The sequence below is a fragment of the Schistocerca serialis genome, chromosome 3, assembly GCF_023864345.2.
Source record: "Schistocerca serialis cubense isolate TAMUIC-IGC-003099 chromosome 3, iqSchSeri2.2, whole genome shotgun sequence".
NCBI classification, from domain to species: domain Eukaryota; kingdom Metazoa; phylum Arthropoda; class Insecta; order Orthoptera; family Acrididae; genus Schistocerca; species Schistocerca serialis.
This window is the reverse complement of record NC_064640.1, coordinates 985,959,048-985,973,976: the sequence shown is the minus strand read 5'-3', so window position 1 is coordinate 985,973,976 and position 14,929 is coordinate 985,959,048. Positions and strand designations below refer to the sequence as shown.

Genomic DNA, 14,929 nt, shown 5'->3' with positions numbered 1-14,929 from the left:
ACAGGTGGCTTGTGAAAATGGGCAAAGCCCGAAACTAGTTGGCCAGCAAGTAAAGAGCAGCTTTTGTATTAAACTGTCTTTTCTTCAATTTTGATGTCGAGGACGAGGTCATCGGAGACGGAACATCTGCTCGGCTTGTGGAAACAAAAGGCCGACTCCTGTTTCGAAGGAACCGTCCCGCTATTTGCCTCAAGTGGCTTAGAGAAACGACGTACAGCCTAAATGCGTATGGTTAGACGGAGACTGGAATAGCCGTCCTCCGAAACACGAGTCCGATGGGCCTACTAGCTCGATTCCACTGCCAGTAGCATGAGTTTGTGGCCTCGGCAACAGCTGTGAGTTCAGAGGCTTTTCGATATTGTTGCTGACGAATACCAAACAATAAGTTCATAGATACCCAGCAGTTACGTTAATTAAAACAAATCTGAACGATCTCTCATTCGATTACGCTGCAAAAATTTGTGATTTCACTGATGAATATTAGGACTGATGCAGAAATAGTTGCATGTATGAAGGCTATTCGTTAATTTATGAAAAGATTAATTGCTTTTTTTAGTGAACGTGACATTTCTCTGTTCATTTATAGGTTGTGCATTAAAGCGAAGAAGTAGAGAACATTTTAGGTACTAAAATCTGTGTGGCTGCGCATACTTATCAACTCTGGTAGAAGACAAAACAACAGCGTAAGGTAGAGCACATGCGACAGAAAGTCTGTTATGGGAGAGCTGCTGAATTAAAAGCTTTTCACATATGAATATATTGTATGACATGTTCGAGGGGTAGTTTCTCCTGAGCTGAAATGTGCAGCGGTCGGTCCAGGTTCGAATACCGATGGCAGAAGAAATTATCACCACAATTATTTAGCCAATAGGAGGAAGAGACATGGCGACGCATAATTCCTAGGCACCAGACCGTGCATCGATGTCCTGGGTTGGATTCCAAACCTGGCCACAGTGTCTCATCGGTAGCATGTGACGCTGTTGGCTCTGAGCACTATGGGACTTAACATCTGAGGTCATCAGTCCCCAAGAACTCAGAACTACTTAAAACTACCTAACCTAAGGACTTCACACACATCCATGCCCGTGGCAGGATTCGAACTTGCAACCGTAGCGGTCACGCGGTTCCAGACTGAAGCGCCTAGAACCGCTCGGCCACTCCGGCCGGCTGTGACGCTGTTACTGATGATCTCTTCATTAGACAGATCTGCGCCTGCCTGAGAGGAAACCCTTCGTCCCACAAGGACTCATCGCAGTCATCCACATGTAGCTGTGTGACTCTTCCTAAAGGTCGGAGAAGGGCAACGGCAAACTACTTTCACTAGGAACTTGTCCAGGACAGTAATTAGGGCTTTTTGCGTCGTTCTTAACTATCATTGCCTGAGAGAGAAACCAACTTCGACTCCTTGAAGTCCGAATCAGATGACCGTAACTGGTACACGTACAGTGTTTCACAACTGTTATAATGTAACGACAGAAGGGCCATTCTGAAGTACAATGCTGACATACCATCCCCCCCCCTCCCCCCCGCTGATATGGCACCAACGTCCTTCTCCGACGGGAGGCGAATCACTAGCGACCTTCATTCTGTAAGAAACTGCAGAGGAGTAGTTTAACACTGCACACTGGGCATGTAACCATAATTTAGTGACTGTGAACTGCACACTACTACCCCTCCTTACCCTTGTCAACGAAACTCTGCAGACGAAAACATCTTCCACCAACAGCACACGGAAAAGTTCTCCGCGTCGAGTACCAGCGCCTCACGGTGAGTTAGCGACTTCGGGTATGGAGGTCGATGAACTAAACAGAAAAAAAACTACTTGACGGAAGCTTTCTAGCTTAGTAAAAGCACTGTAGTCGTCTAGCCTAGAAAGAGCGCTGTAATTGACCTCGCTACCTGGCCTAGCTGTATAAGCTAATAAGCTCTTGTCGCATTTGATAAGAAATGCAATGTCGCTAATTTATACCAGATTATTTAACCATATTAATGTTGTGATATACATCAGAGAAAAAAACCCGTGCTGTCGATTGGATATACGCAATAGTGTTAAGCAATAATGCAATCGAGCTCAGTCTGTATGTGTGTGCACAATCATATGTTCTTTACTCTTAGATGGGATAATAATCGTAGCTAGTCGAAGGCAAAAGAAATACTTCAGTTTTAAAATTACGTCATTGTGACACATGAGTGTGAGACAGAAGCACATCGCTTTGCGAATGGCGAAATGAGCAACGGCAACTGTTTCTCGGCCACATCGAATAACGAGACGGCGTTACTGAAAGCTACCGTTAGAATATCTGTAACAGCATACAATTCGCTTCCACGGAGAAGGAAAAGAACGCTCTTTGGCTTTGTTCTCTGTGTCACGCCCATACTTTCATTAAAACATACGTATAAGAAATGTTATTATTCAGTCGAACACGTTGATTCGCACATTTTTTATGATACACCTATAACCACTGACAATAAATATTACACGAGCGAGGGAGAAATGCTCCTAGTTACCTCTAAGGTACAAGATAAAGACAGACATCAATTTAAAGGTTTTTGAACACTGCAAAGCGTTATTTGTAATGTCCTATTTGAGGTTGCATGAGCTCCTGAGAACCGGCACACACAGCCACTTATAGCGGGACGTTAAGGTATGCGTCGACCCCAGACGCAGTCCTACTTGATTTTTTCCTCACGCACAAGGCGTTACCACGTGTGGAAGTCACGTTACCTGCCAGAAATATTACCAGGTCAGTCAGATCTTCCTGCGGACCCCCGTGCCACACTGACCATCTAAAAGGCGATTGCTAATCCGTGAAAGAAATATTATTCTGTTAATATTTAATATTCCCACAAAAAGTTTTTCCGGGCTGATTTAAAATGTTTTGCATCAGTCTACTGATTTTGACGAGTACATCATAGCATATTGAAAATAGCTCAAATTACTTTGTCATACCAGGCTCCGAAACAGAATCCTTCCTAATACAACATAGTAACGTCCGACTTTATTCAGTTTTTTATCTATCAGGTTTTGTAAGCTTTTGCACTGAAACTGATGGCCCTAAGTCCGTCAATCACCCAGATTTAGTCCATATAATAAATTGTTATGTCAAGATCGCGAAATTAAAAAAAAAAAGATTATCGGTTTTATCTGAGGAAACAGTTCCTGAAGATCGCAAAACTATTCTGAAATGGTAATGGTAATGTAAGCTGGAGGTAGTCAGTACAGAATGCTGATTAGAAAATTTATAAACAAACAGTTAAGGAATTCGTAAAACACGAAAAAATTGAGGGTGTATAGTACTAAATAACACACTGTAGGGAAAAGTTTTCAACTACTGCGAGGAACTCCTGTAGAGTATAGGAGTCTGCCACAAGAAAACATTTCAACTTAGATTTTACACCTCTGGTTTATCATTCAATTTTTAATTTAGCTTCATATTTGGTCGTTTCTGTCAGTATCTGCCTTGCCTGCCACACAAACATACATGTTTTGTAAGCTTTTGCACTGAAACTGATGGCCCTAAGTCCGTCAATCACCCAGATTTAGTCCATATAATAAATTGTTATGTCAAGATCGCGAAATTAAAAAAAAAAAGATTACCGGTTTTATCATGAGGCAACAGTTCCTGAAGATCGCAAAACTATTCTGAAATGGTAATGGTAATGTTTTTCTACTTACACGGGCTTGACACAATGAATTGTTGTATGAACCAAATCTGGGTGGCTGTCTTACGATCATCAGTTTCTATGCAAAAATTTAGAAAGCATATATCTCAGGTCCACATACGGTCGTTAGTGTGGCAAGACCGATACTCACAGAAATGAGTAAATATGAAGCTAAGACAGATGTTTTGTACGTCACTACGGCAACTTTCTTGTCCTAACCTACCCCGATAACCCTACAGGGCAAAAGGGACCGGAAGTTTAACATAGAATGCGAACCACCTGTCGTTACTAGTGAATTTTCACATCATTTGGAGGTGAAGGTTAAGTTAAAGGCACTCCGAAATATTCCGCGGTCCGATCGGGATCCGATCCCGCAACCCTTCGGTTTCCAGCACACGCTTCACCACATTTTTCAACTGTTCTTTCTGTCTGTTCTTCGTTTTTTTTCTGCAGTTCTGTGCAGAAGCTGCATGACATCTCTCAAATTCCTTTGGTGAAAACTTTCTCAGTTTCTTACTACAGAGGGTGCCAAGTCCTTTGACGGAACACGCTGAGCTACCAATAGATCTCCTGGTCCGACAAAGTTCACACAGCAATTGAAACCATAACAGCCAAGAGTCTCTGCTACGAGCTGTTGGAACCTTTTTCTATGCTATTTAGACAGTTATCTACAACTTCATTTTTGCGATCTGTAGCTGTAATTTGTCCAAACAAACACTGCTCTTCGTGTGTTTCACGCGACGCTTTGCGCTTTGTCTAAAAACGGATGTATTTTTGTTTCTCGTTATAAACACTGGTGTTTTGCACAGTGGAATTTGTGTGTCCGTTCGATAGTGCAGTACCAAATTAATGTGATCTAACGATACGTATGAAGAGTGACATTAAAGCACGGAGAATAATCAATACTTCGGCGGCGACTGGGTGGCGCCGCAGATGTCCCGCCTGCGCCACGTCTATTCCTATCCCTCTTAAAACATATTGTTACGCCGAATATCGCGCTATACTAATTTTGGACTGCCTTATTACAGCTAGTTTGGAGCATTCGTGTCCATAATGTCTAATACTGACGTATACTATGCTGCAGGCCCAACAGAACGTAAAAAAAAACAGTCATAATTGTTCTAGGGAATTAATGTTTGAGGTGTTCACCACTCCTTCCACCTATTGACTGCTCTTTCATTTGGTTCGGTCAGCCACTGATATGTCTTTAAGGAACAGTTATTAAAATCAGTTCACAGAAGAACCGCCTCGCACAGCGCTCCCGTTCGTTAGGAACTCAACACCACTACGCTTCCAAACATGCAAATATTACCCTCAACCAAGTTACGAAGAGACGAACACTTACGCAATGAAACGATCAAGACACTCTTCACAGTTTTCTAATCAGTACTTCATATTTTTTGTAACAGTCGTACACGGATAGGCTACTGAGCCCACGTCAAACTCAAAACATACAGAAAAACAAGCTATGCGAGGCTTGCAGCACTCCAAACTGATATTGTACCGTTGACTTTCTTGGTGTATTTAACTACACACTACAAGTTTTTTCACGAGATGTGATTAGGAATTCGGGCACCGTAGTTGAATTTCAGTGTGACTGAAATTTTAGCGGTAAAATTTTAGACTTCCGAAAGCGGCTATGTCGGGTGTAAGCTTATATTGTTAACTTTCTGTCAGTGATGACATCAATGGAATAATAAAATTTATCAAATAAATAAAATAAAATTTAAAAACTAGGCAGGGGTTAATGTTTAACATAATTTCACATAAGTTCTCATAGATCCTAAACTTAGCTGTTGATGTCAAGTTGGTTGGCAGCACTGGCGCAGATCGCACACGCTTGAATGTTAAGCTCGTGAAGATACGTAATTAATTATTTAATAGCTATAAATTAAGTTAATATTACACCGTAACGAAGTTAATTAGAATCTGTTTTATATTACCTATGGAAGGTTTCACTCGTTTCAATGCATTACGTTACTATATTAATAGTATACAAGTATATTAGTGTTCCACATAACTTAAGTGACTTTTGTGATCTGTAGTTAATAGAATATTACTGTTATTGCCTAGATAAATTTTGTAAAAAATATTGTAAACAACCATGTACGATAAGTGTTTGAGCTGCCGTAGGAAAGTCAGTTCTGCGGTTCTGTGCAGCTGTTGTGGCAGATGGTTACTTTGGGGTGAATATAGTGGCATGGAAATCGGGGAAGTAAATGGGTCTCTTCCATGGTATTGCAGATTATGTTCAAGGGATAGGAAAACAGCGGAACAGGAAGGGAAGATTAGAGCCCTTCAGGCTGAACTGGTTAGTGCTAGGGAGGAACTGATGAGGTTAAGGGGGGAGAAGGGTGAAGGCAGGTGGGAAGTGGTAGTAAGGAACAGGGGCCACAGGAATAGAACAGTATCTGATAGTTTCATCGTTGGCACAAACAATAATTTGTCTTGCTACCTCAGTCAACTAAGGAAGAGGATCAAGTAAATGTAAGTGCAGTCAGCACTCAACAGACTTTCACAAGGAAACCAACTGTTGCAAAAAAAGTAGAAAGTAGGAGAAAAGTTCTGTTGTTAGGTAGTAGCCATGTAAGAGGTGTGCGCCAGATCTTACAGGAAAAATTAAGAGACAGGTACCAGATCGCAAGTATTTTCAAGCCCAGTGCATGTCTTAGCCAAGTGATGGACGATGTAGGATCACTGTGCAAGGGTTTTACAAAGCAGGATCATGTTGTGGTAGTGGGTGGAGAGGGAAACAGTATTGATAGGTATCATGGCTACAATATTGAGTGTAACCTGGTAAAAATAGCATCTGCAACGAACCATACAAATGTTGTCTTGGTTCTTGCTTTCATGTGGTATGACTGGCCCCAATTGAACAGCTCTGTCAGGATGGTCAATATGGAGCTAGATCAGCTGCTTCGGGCGGCTACTTTGTCAGGCATAGGTTTGGTTCTTGTTGATGGTATTGGTAGGTGGGACTTCATAAGACATGGCCTGCATCTCAATAGAGGCTTAGATCAGTGTCCAATCATCATACGATCGAAATTAATCTTCTGAGAAGTTCAGACAGGCAGGTACTAGAGATGCGAAAATATCACAAGCTTCTCCTAACAGTACAGTGAAAAATAATGTTAGTATGTCACAAGAGTCATATAAAAGCACAGTGAAAAATAATGTTAATATATTGCATCAGAATATCAGGGGATTAAAAAACAGAGCTTCTTGTTTGTTTAGAACATTTAGAAACTGAGGGTTGAATAGATGTACTATGTCTGTCTGAACATCATAGTCACAGGTACAGAAATGGTAAAAGGAGGTGGATATAAACTTTCAACACATGTAAGCAGAGATACTATGGAGAGAGCAGGACTTGCCACAATGTTAAAATCAGTCATAGCGTGAAACATTTGGAAACTAAAAAATTTTGCGTATAGCAACATATAGAAGCATGTGCATGTGATCTTAAACTAAATAATGGCACTTTTGTAATTGTAGCCGTTTATAGGTCCCCACTAGAAAACTTGGATTCTTTATTGTGCTATCTGTCAGACAAAGGAAAGGAAATTATTGTTTGTGGGGATTTCAGCGTAGATTTTCTGAAAAAGTCCGATAGAAAGCTTGAACTAGAAGTATTAGTTGGTTCTTTCAATTTGACATTAGTTATTGATTTTCCTACTCAGGTTGTACAGGAAAGCAGCACACTGATAGGTAACGTTTTCACAGACCAAGATAAATTTAATCGAATAAAAACTTTTCCTGTTAAGAATGGTCTGGCTGATCATGATGCACAGCTAGTTACAGTATATGATATAGCTCCATACAGTAATGCAAAACTGTCCTCCAAAATAATGCGTTCCATTAACGATTTACCAATTCAAAATTTTAGAGAAAGCTTGCAACAGTTAGATTGGGATGTGGTGTACAGGGAACATAACGCTAATTTAAAATTTAACCTATTTCGTGATATCTTTGTGAGTATATTTGAAAACAGTTTCCTTGAGAAAATAGTGAAATATAGTTGTTAGAAACCATATAAAAAGTCATGGCTTACGAAAGGGATAAAAATATCTTGAAAACAGAAAAGGGAAATGTATCTTACAGCTAGGGGGAGTAATGATCCCAAAACAGTGAAACATTATAAAAACTACTGCATTGTATTAAGAAAAGTTATACAAAAGTCCAGAAGTATGTGCAGTATGTCTGAGATTAGCACATCTGGTAATAAAATTTAAACAGTTTGGAATATTGTGAAAAGGGAAACAGTGCAGCTGAGAGCACAGGAAGACTGTATTTCTATCAAACACAATGAAAAGTTCGTTAACAAGAAGTCAGAAGTAGAAAACATTTTCAATAATCATTTTTAAGTGTCATAGAGAAAACAGGATCCAGCTATTCATTAGAAAATGCAAGGCCGTATATGGAAGAGGCAGTACCTATGCAATGTGATAAAATTGAAATTCAACCCACCTCTCCTACTGAAATTAGGAAAATAATAAATTTACTCAAAAGTAAAAGCTCTAATGGAATTGATGGCATTTCCAACAGAGAACTAAAAGCTTGTTCCCAACAAATAGCTAGGATTCTCAGCCACATATGTAGTAGCTCACTGTAACAGGGCATTTTTCCAGATAGACTGAAATAGGCTATTGTTAAACTATTGCATAAAAATGGGATAGATCTGACGCTAACAACTACCGCCCAATCTCACTTCTGACAGCTTTATCCAAAATTCTAGAAAAAGTAATGTATTCAAGGGTAGCATCACATAGTTGTAAAAATAAAGTACTAACAAAATGTCAATATGGTTTTCAGAAAGGATTTTCAACAGAAAATGCTATATATGCTTTCACTGATCAAATATTAAATGCATTGAATAACCAAACATCACCCATTGGGATATTTTGTGGTCTCTCAAAGGCTTATGACTGAATGAATCATGAAATTCTTCTAGATAAACTTGAGTATTGCGGTATGAGTGGGACAGTGCACAAATGGTTTAATTCATACTTAACTGGAAGAATGCAGAAGGTTGAAATTAATAGTACAGATAGCCTGCAAAAACCAGCAGAGTCCTCTAACTGAGGAGGTATCAAGAATGGTGTCCCACAAGCTTCAGTCTTTGGTCCCTTATTGTTCTTAATATATATTAACGACTTGCCACTCTATATTCACGAAGATGCAAAGCTAGTTCTTTTTGCTGATGATACAAGTACAGTAATCACACCAAATAAGCAAGAATCAGCGGGGGAAATTGCAAATAATGTCTTTCAGAAAATTATTAAGTGATTCTCTGCAAATGGACCCTCACTAAATTTGGAGAAAACACAGTTTATGCAATTCTGTACAGTAAATGGCATAACACCATTGATAAATGTAGACTATGAACGGAAGTCTGTTACTAAGTAGAATACTCAAAATTTCTGGGTGTGTGCATTGATGAGAAATTGAATTGGAAGAAACACAGCGATGATCTGCTAAAACGGTTGGGTTCAGCTACTTATGCTAGTAGGGTTATTGCAAATTTTGGTGATAAACATATCAGTAAATTAGCTGACTATGACTATTTTCATTCACTGTTTTCATATGGCATCATATTTTGGGGCAATTCGTCATTAAGAGAGAAAGTATTGATTGCACAAAAGCGTGTAATCAGAATAATAGCTGGAGCCCAACCAAGATCACCTTGCAGACATTTATTTAAGGAACTCGGGATATTCACAGTACCTTCGCAGTACATTTATTCACTTATGAAATTTGTCGTTAATAACCCGTCCCAATTCAAAAATAACAGCGAAGTGCATAGCTACAACACTAGAAGAAAGGATGATATTCACTATTCTGGATTAAATCTCACTTTGACACAGAAAGGGGTGAATTATGCTGCCACAAACATCTTTGGTCATTTGCCAAATAGTATTAAAAGTCTGACAGATAACCAACCAACATTTAAAAACAAATTAAAAGAATTTCTGAATGACATCTCCTTCTACTCAATAGATGAATTCTTACATATGAAGGAGTAACTGTAAAAAAATTAATTTATTCATTAATTATTTTGTGTAAAGAAAACTTATGTTAAGTGACTCGTTCCACATCATTACGAAATATCATATTCATGATCTATGTAACAAGGATTAATGTATGCATGTACATACACTATGTATTGGGACACCAACAAAAACATACGTTTTTCATATTAGGTGCATTGTGCTGCCACCTACTGCCAGGTACTCCATATCAGCGACCTCAGTAGTCATTAGACATCGTGAGAGAGCAGAGTGGGCGCTCTACGGAACTCACAGACTTCGAACGTGGTCAGGTGATTGGGTGTCACTTGCATCATACGTCGGTACACGAGATTTCCACACTCCTAAACATCCCTAGGTCCACTGTTTCCCATGTGATGGTGAAGTGGAAACGTGAAAGGACACGTATAGCACAAAAGCGTACAGACTGATCCCGTCTGCTGACTGACAGAGACCGCCGACAGTTGAGAGGGGCGTATTGTGTAATAGGCAGACATCTATCCACACCATCACACAGGAATTCCAAACTCCATCAGGATCCACTGCAAGTACTGTGATAGTTAGGCGGGAGGAGAGAAAACCTGGATTTCAAGGTCGAGCGGCTGCTCATAAGCCACACATCACGCTGGTAAATGCCAAATGACGCCCCGGTTGGTGTAAGGAGCGTAAACATTGGACGATTGAACAGTGGGAAAACGTTGTGTGGAGTAACGAATCACAGTACACAATGTGGCGATCCGACGTCAGGGTGTGGGCATGGCGAATGCCCGGTGAACGTCATCTGCCAGCGTGTGTAGTGCTAACAGTAAAATTCGGAGGCGGTTGTGTTGTGGTGTGGTCGTGTTCTTCATGGAGGAGGCTTGCATCCTTGTTGTTTTGCGTGTCACTACCACAGCACTGGCCAACATTGATGTTTTAAGCACCTTCTTGCTTCCCACTGTTGAATAGCAATTCGGAGATGACAATTGTATCTTTCAACACGATCTAGCACCTGTTCATAATGCACGGCCTGTGGCGGAGTAGTTACACGACAATAACATCCCTGTAATGTACTGGCCTGCACAGAATCCTAACCTGAATTCTATAGAACACCTTCCGGGTGTTTTGGAATGCCGACTTCGTGCCAGGCCTCACCTCACCTCAGTGCAGCACTCCGTGAAGAATGGGCTGCCATTCCCCAAGAAACCTTCCAGCACATGACTGAACTTACGCCTGCGAGAGTGGAAGCTCTCATCAAGGCCAAGAGTGGGCCAACACCATATTGAATTCAAGCACTACCGATGGAGGGTGCCACGAACTTGTAAGTCATTTTCAGCCAGGTGTCCGGATACCTTTGATCACATAGTGTATCGGAAATTACAATCGCTTTCCACGCAGACTAATCTTTTGTAGTCACGTGAGGTACATATATGATCGGCCTACAGTTTTAGGCTGAGTTCGCGAAACCTGGCACAGAGAAAATCGTCTAATTTTTGAATCATACACTGGATATTGTGCATGCATATTTTGCAGGCATATTGTCTTCTCCTGAGACAGAATGACGGAAGAACTCTTGAAATTTCATTTGGTGTTCTCTATACATGAGACTGAAAGATAATAACAATGCATGTCTTTATGTATCTACATTTACATGAGTGCTCTTTAATCCACATTTAAGTGTTTGGGAGGGTTCATACCTACCTACCTACCTAGCTACCACGTGATTATAAATAAATATCAGCTACTCAAGGAGGTCCAGTGTGGGCTGTAATCATCGTATGGTAGCGAAACTTGGTAGATATGCTAATGTGTTAATGCGGAACCAGTTTACACTGAAAAAAATTAGTTCTAATTTCGGCCACCACGTGCAAATCTGGCGCTTTACAGCATCTCGTCAACGTCTCCGGTGCTCATCTTGAACAACTTGCGTAAGTGGCGGTTAGTAAAAAAGCAACAGCACGCCTTTCTCTCTTGTTTGACCTCTTCTGTCCACATCCCTTTCCTAATCCATTACACGTCGAAACATTTCTATACGCCTTTCTTGCATCCACAGCGCCAGGTTTCCACCTTGTGCTCAAAATTAGAAATAATTTTTTCCAGCGCAAATGAATTCCGCATTAATGCATTAGAATAACTACCAAGTTTCGCAGACATACGATAATCACGGTCCACAATGGACCTCTGTGGGTAACTGCATTTTAATTGTAACCATCAGGTATTTCTCTACCATTCCACTCTCGAAGTACGTGGAAAAAATGAACAGCTAAATCGTTGCGTGCAAGCTCTAGTTATTTTATTATGATGGACATTTCTCCCTATAGAGGTGTGAGTCACCAAAATGTTTTGGCTTTCGGAGAAGAATGTTGGTGATGAAAATTACGCGGAAAGATCTCGCTGCAACGATAAACGCCTTTGTTTTAGCAATTGCCATCCCAGTTTGCCTATCATATCCGTGACATTCTTTCCACTATTTCACAATAATGCAATACGATCTGCCCCATCACGAACCACCGTCAATCTTGTGTGTTAAGGTTTCTATAGAGCGCACCACAAGAGAGCAGACAAGCGTAGCGCAGGCAGTCTCTTTAGTAGATTTGTTACATATTCTAAGCGCTCTGCCAATAAAACGCAGTCTGGTTTTCTTTCACCACAATATTGTTATATGATGATTCCAATTTAAGCTGTTCATAACTGTAGTTCGTAGGTATTTAGTTGAATCGACAACCTTTAAATTTGTGTGGTTTATTGTGTAACCAAAATTTGACGGATTTTTTAGTTCTCACGTGAAGAATCTCACTTTTTATTGTTCAGGGTCACTTGACATTTTTCACACCAAGTGGATATCTTGTCTATAGCATATTGTAATTTGCTTTGGACCGTCGATAACTGTACTAGACGTAAACACAGCACCACCCGTGGACAGTCGGACAAGAATGACATCAACCATTTGCCCTTAGAATGTTTCTCATTGCTCGTTACCGTATTTCATTCATCTATGCACCCAGTCATACTTATGTCAGACTCTATCAACAATTATTTACGTTTCAGCGTCAGTTTTTACGCTCTCCTTACTCCTATGATTGGCAAAATTACTGTTATACATCAGTCACAATTTCTACCACTTCCACTAGGGAAGGACAACGAGGTAAAACACTCTTTACTTACTATTTTTTCATAAAACAACTGTTAGTACTTTCATGCTGTTGTATTATCTGACACCATTCGAGATTTATATCTTTATCTTTCAATGCCAAAAGTCTGTTATTTAACATATATTGTGACACGGGGCTCCAGTGCGCCATCTTCTCTGTCTGGAGCTTTCAATGACGCAACGGCAATCAAAGCGCAGGGTCAGTATCTGCTTTCAAAGAGTTACGAATAAAATGTAGCTGTTTTTCTTCAGCTTTTTCAAGAGCGAAATCTCTAAATAGCACATATCACAGTGTCAACACGCCGTTTTCGTTTCATGGCACATTATTTCGAGATTAAATTAATGAAAACATAAGTAAATCTACTACATTTCAGAAACAAAATCGCCTCTTATAACCATACATGTGAGTTTCGTTTCGTTTGAAGAAAATAATCAGAAACTCCCACTAAAGAGGTTCTTTCTCGGGGACGTAGAGTTACGAGCAATGGTCATTCGAAGATGTATGTCTTCAAAGTGAGTCATAAACGTCAGTTATTATAAAAATTATTGGTAGCTGTTTTCATCTGAAGCGGTAAGTAACTTACGCTCTAGTGCTCCACTAATGAAACTGATCGAAACTGCAACCGAACTTTTGTAAAAGATCTAGAATATTTAATCTGCGCACTTAGGGAGCAAGCAGTGACAGAATTTTATATATACTACGAATCAAAACACACGCAACCCTGGTGTAGTATTCTACAATTTTTATTATTCATTTAACAAACCGGTTTTCGGCTGTCGCGAAACAAACAATAAATATAGTAGAATATTACACGAGTGTTGTGTGTGTTTTCATTCGTAACGTATAAAATATTCTACCAAGAACCGACCGAACAGCCTGTTAATGAATCCAAGTCCGCTGCTTCAGTTGTATTTCTTTATTGCGATCGACTTATTTCGGCTACAGTTGCCATTGTCGAGGCATCTGCGAATAATACATGGAATTTCATTTTTAGTTGCTTTAAATTACGAGGCTCTTATTCACCCTGCGGGGCCAGAAGGTCGTCGAAGTGTCAGAATTGTACGGGTGAACAGAAATAGTCGACGATAACTTATCTACACTGACAGGCTTTCAAACCTTTAATCCAGAACTGAATAACAAAGTAAAACATTCGTATATCCGCTAAGGGAGGAATCGTTTTGAGAGGCACAAGCTGCGACACTTTGCACAAATGAAATTAATTCTTCTTTGTCAAATACACGCACGCACACTGTTACGGGTATCCCACTGAAAAGCTACGTCGGCGAACAAAGCGCTCGGTGTAGGGGAAGGGGTGCTGTGCCGTAGTCAGCTGGTCGAGTCATGCGTCGAGACGCGAACTCACCGAGCAGCAGCAGCAGAGCGCATGCGCGCGCGCAGTCGGCGACCTGCATGTTGCGGCGGCGTCGGCGGACTGGCGCGCCAGCTCGCGCCGCGCCGCCGGCTCCGCGCTGACCCCCTTCGGCCGCCGCTCCGGCCAATCGCCTAACGGGAGCCGCGAGTTTCTAAACCACTGACCTTGACATATCTTCCTTCTTGCAGCATCTACCCCATTTTTCGTGGCCCACACACGCCCTTTTTCCTTTTTATTATTACCCTTCTCTCCGGCCAGCTTCTGGAAGCACTAAAACAGACACTACGGTATGTGGGTGACGGATAAAATTCGGCCGAGGAGCTGTGAGGTCGCCTAGATTTTAAGAGGTCCAGTTTGTTTACGATAGTGTAGACAGTTCTGCTGCCTGCTTTTCTCTCAGCTCTCTGAAGAAACTGAAGTTGTGCGTGTACACAGAATATCCGACACGAGACTTCCTAGGAAACAGTGCTCAGCACGTAGTTATTAAAGGAAAGGAATAATCGTAAACGAAGATAACGATGGCGTACATCGAGGTGATGTCATAGGATCGGAATTGTCTACGATATACATTGTACAGTTTGCGCAGGTAGTGCTCGACAGCTTTCGTATACCTTGTACTTATTCTTTTGTTTAGATTATCGATTTCGGTCAAATTCACACAATGTTAGGGCTATCTACATTGATGGAGAACTATACATAAAGTGCGTGCCCAAAAAAAGTTCCGAGATTGGATTTAT

General features: G+C 40.7%; 1 protein-coding gene across 1 annotated transcript in view; it reads right to left on the bottom strand.

The window, feature by feature from the left end:
* LOC126469636 (uncharacterized) overlaps positions 1 to 14,241 on the bottom strand; it is a 358,045-nt gene extending 343,804 nt beyond the window's left edge. The window contains exon 1 of the mRNA XM_050096761.1: positions 14,184 to 14,241. Within this exon, the coding sequence (XP_049952718.1) occupies positions 14,184 to 14,232 (49 nt within the window). The 5' untranslated portion in view covers positions 14,233 to 14,241. The remainder of the gene's footprint in view (positions 1 to 14,183) is intronic.
* Positions 14,242 to 14,929: the final 688 nt, after the last annotated feature.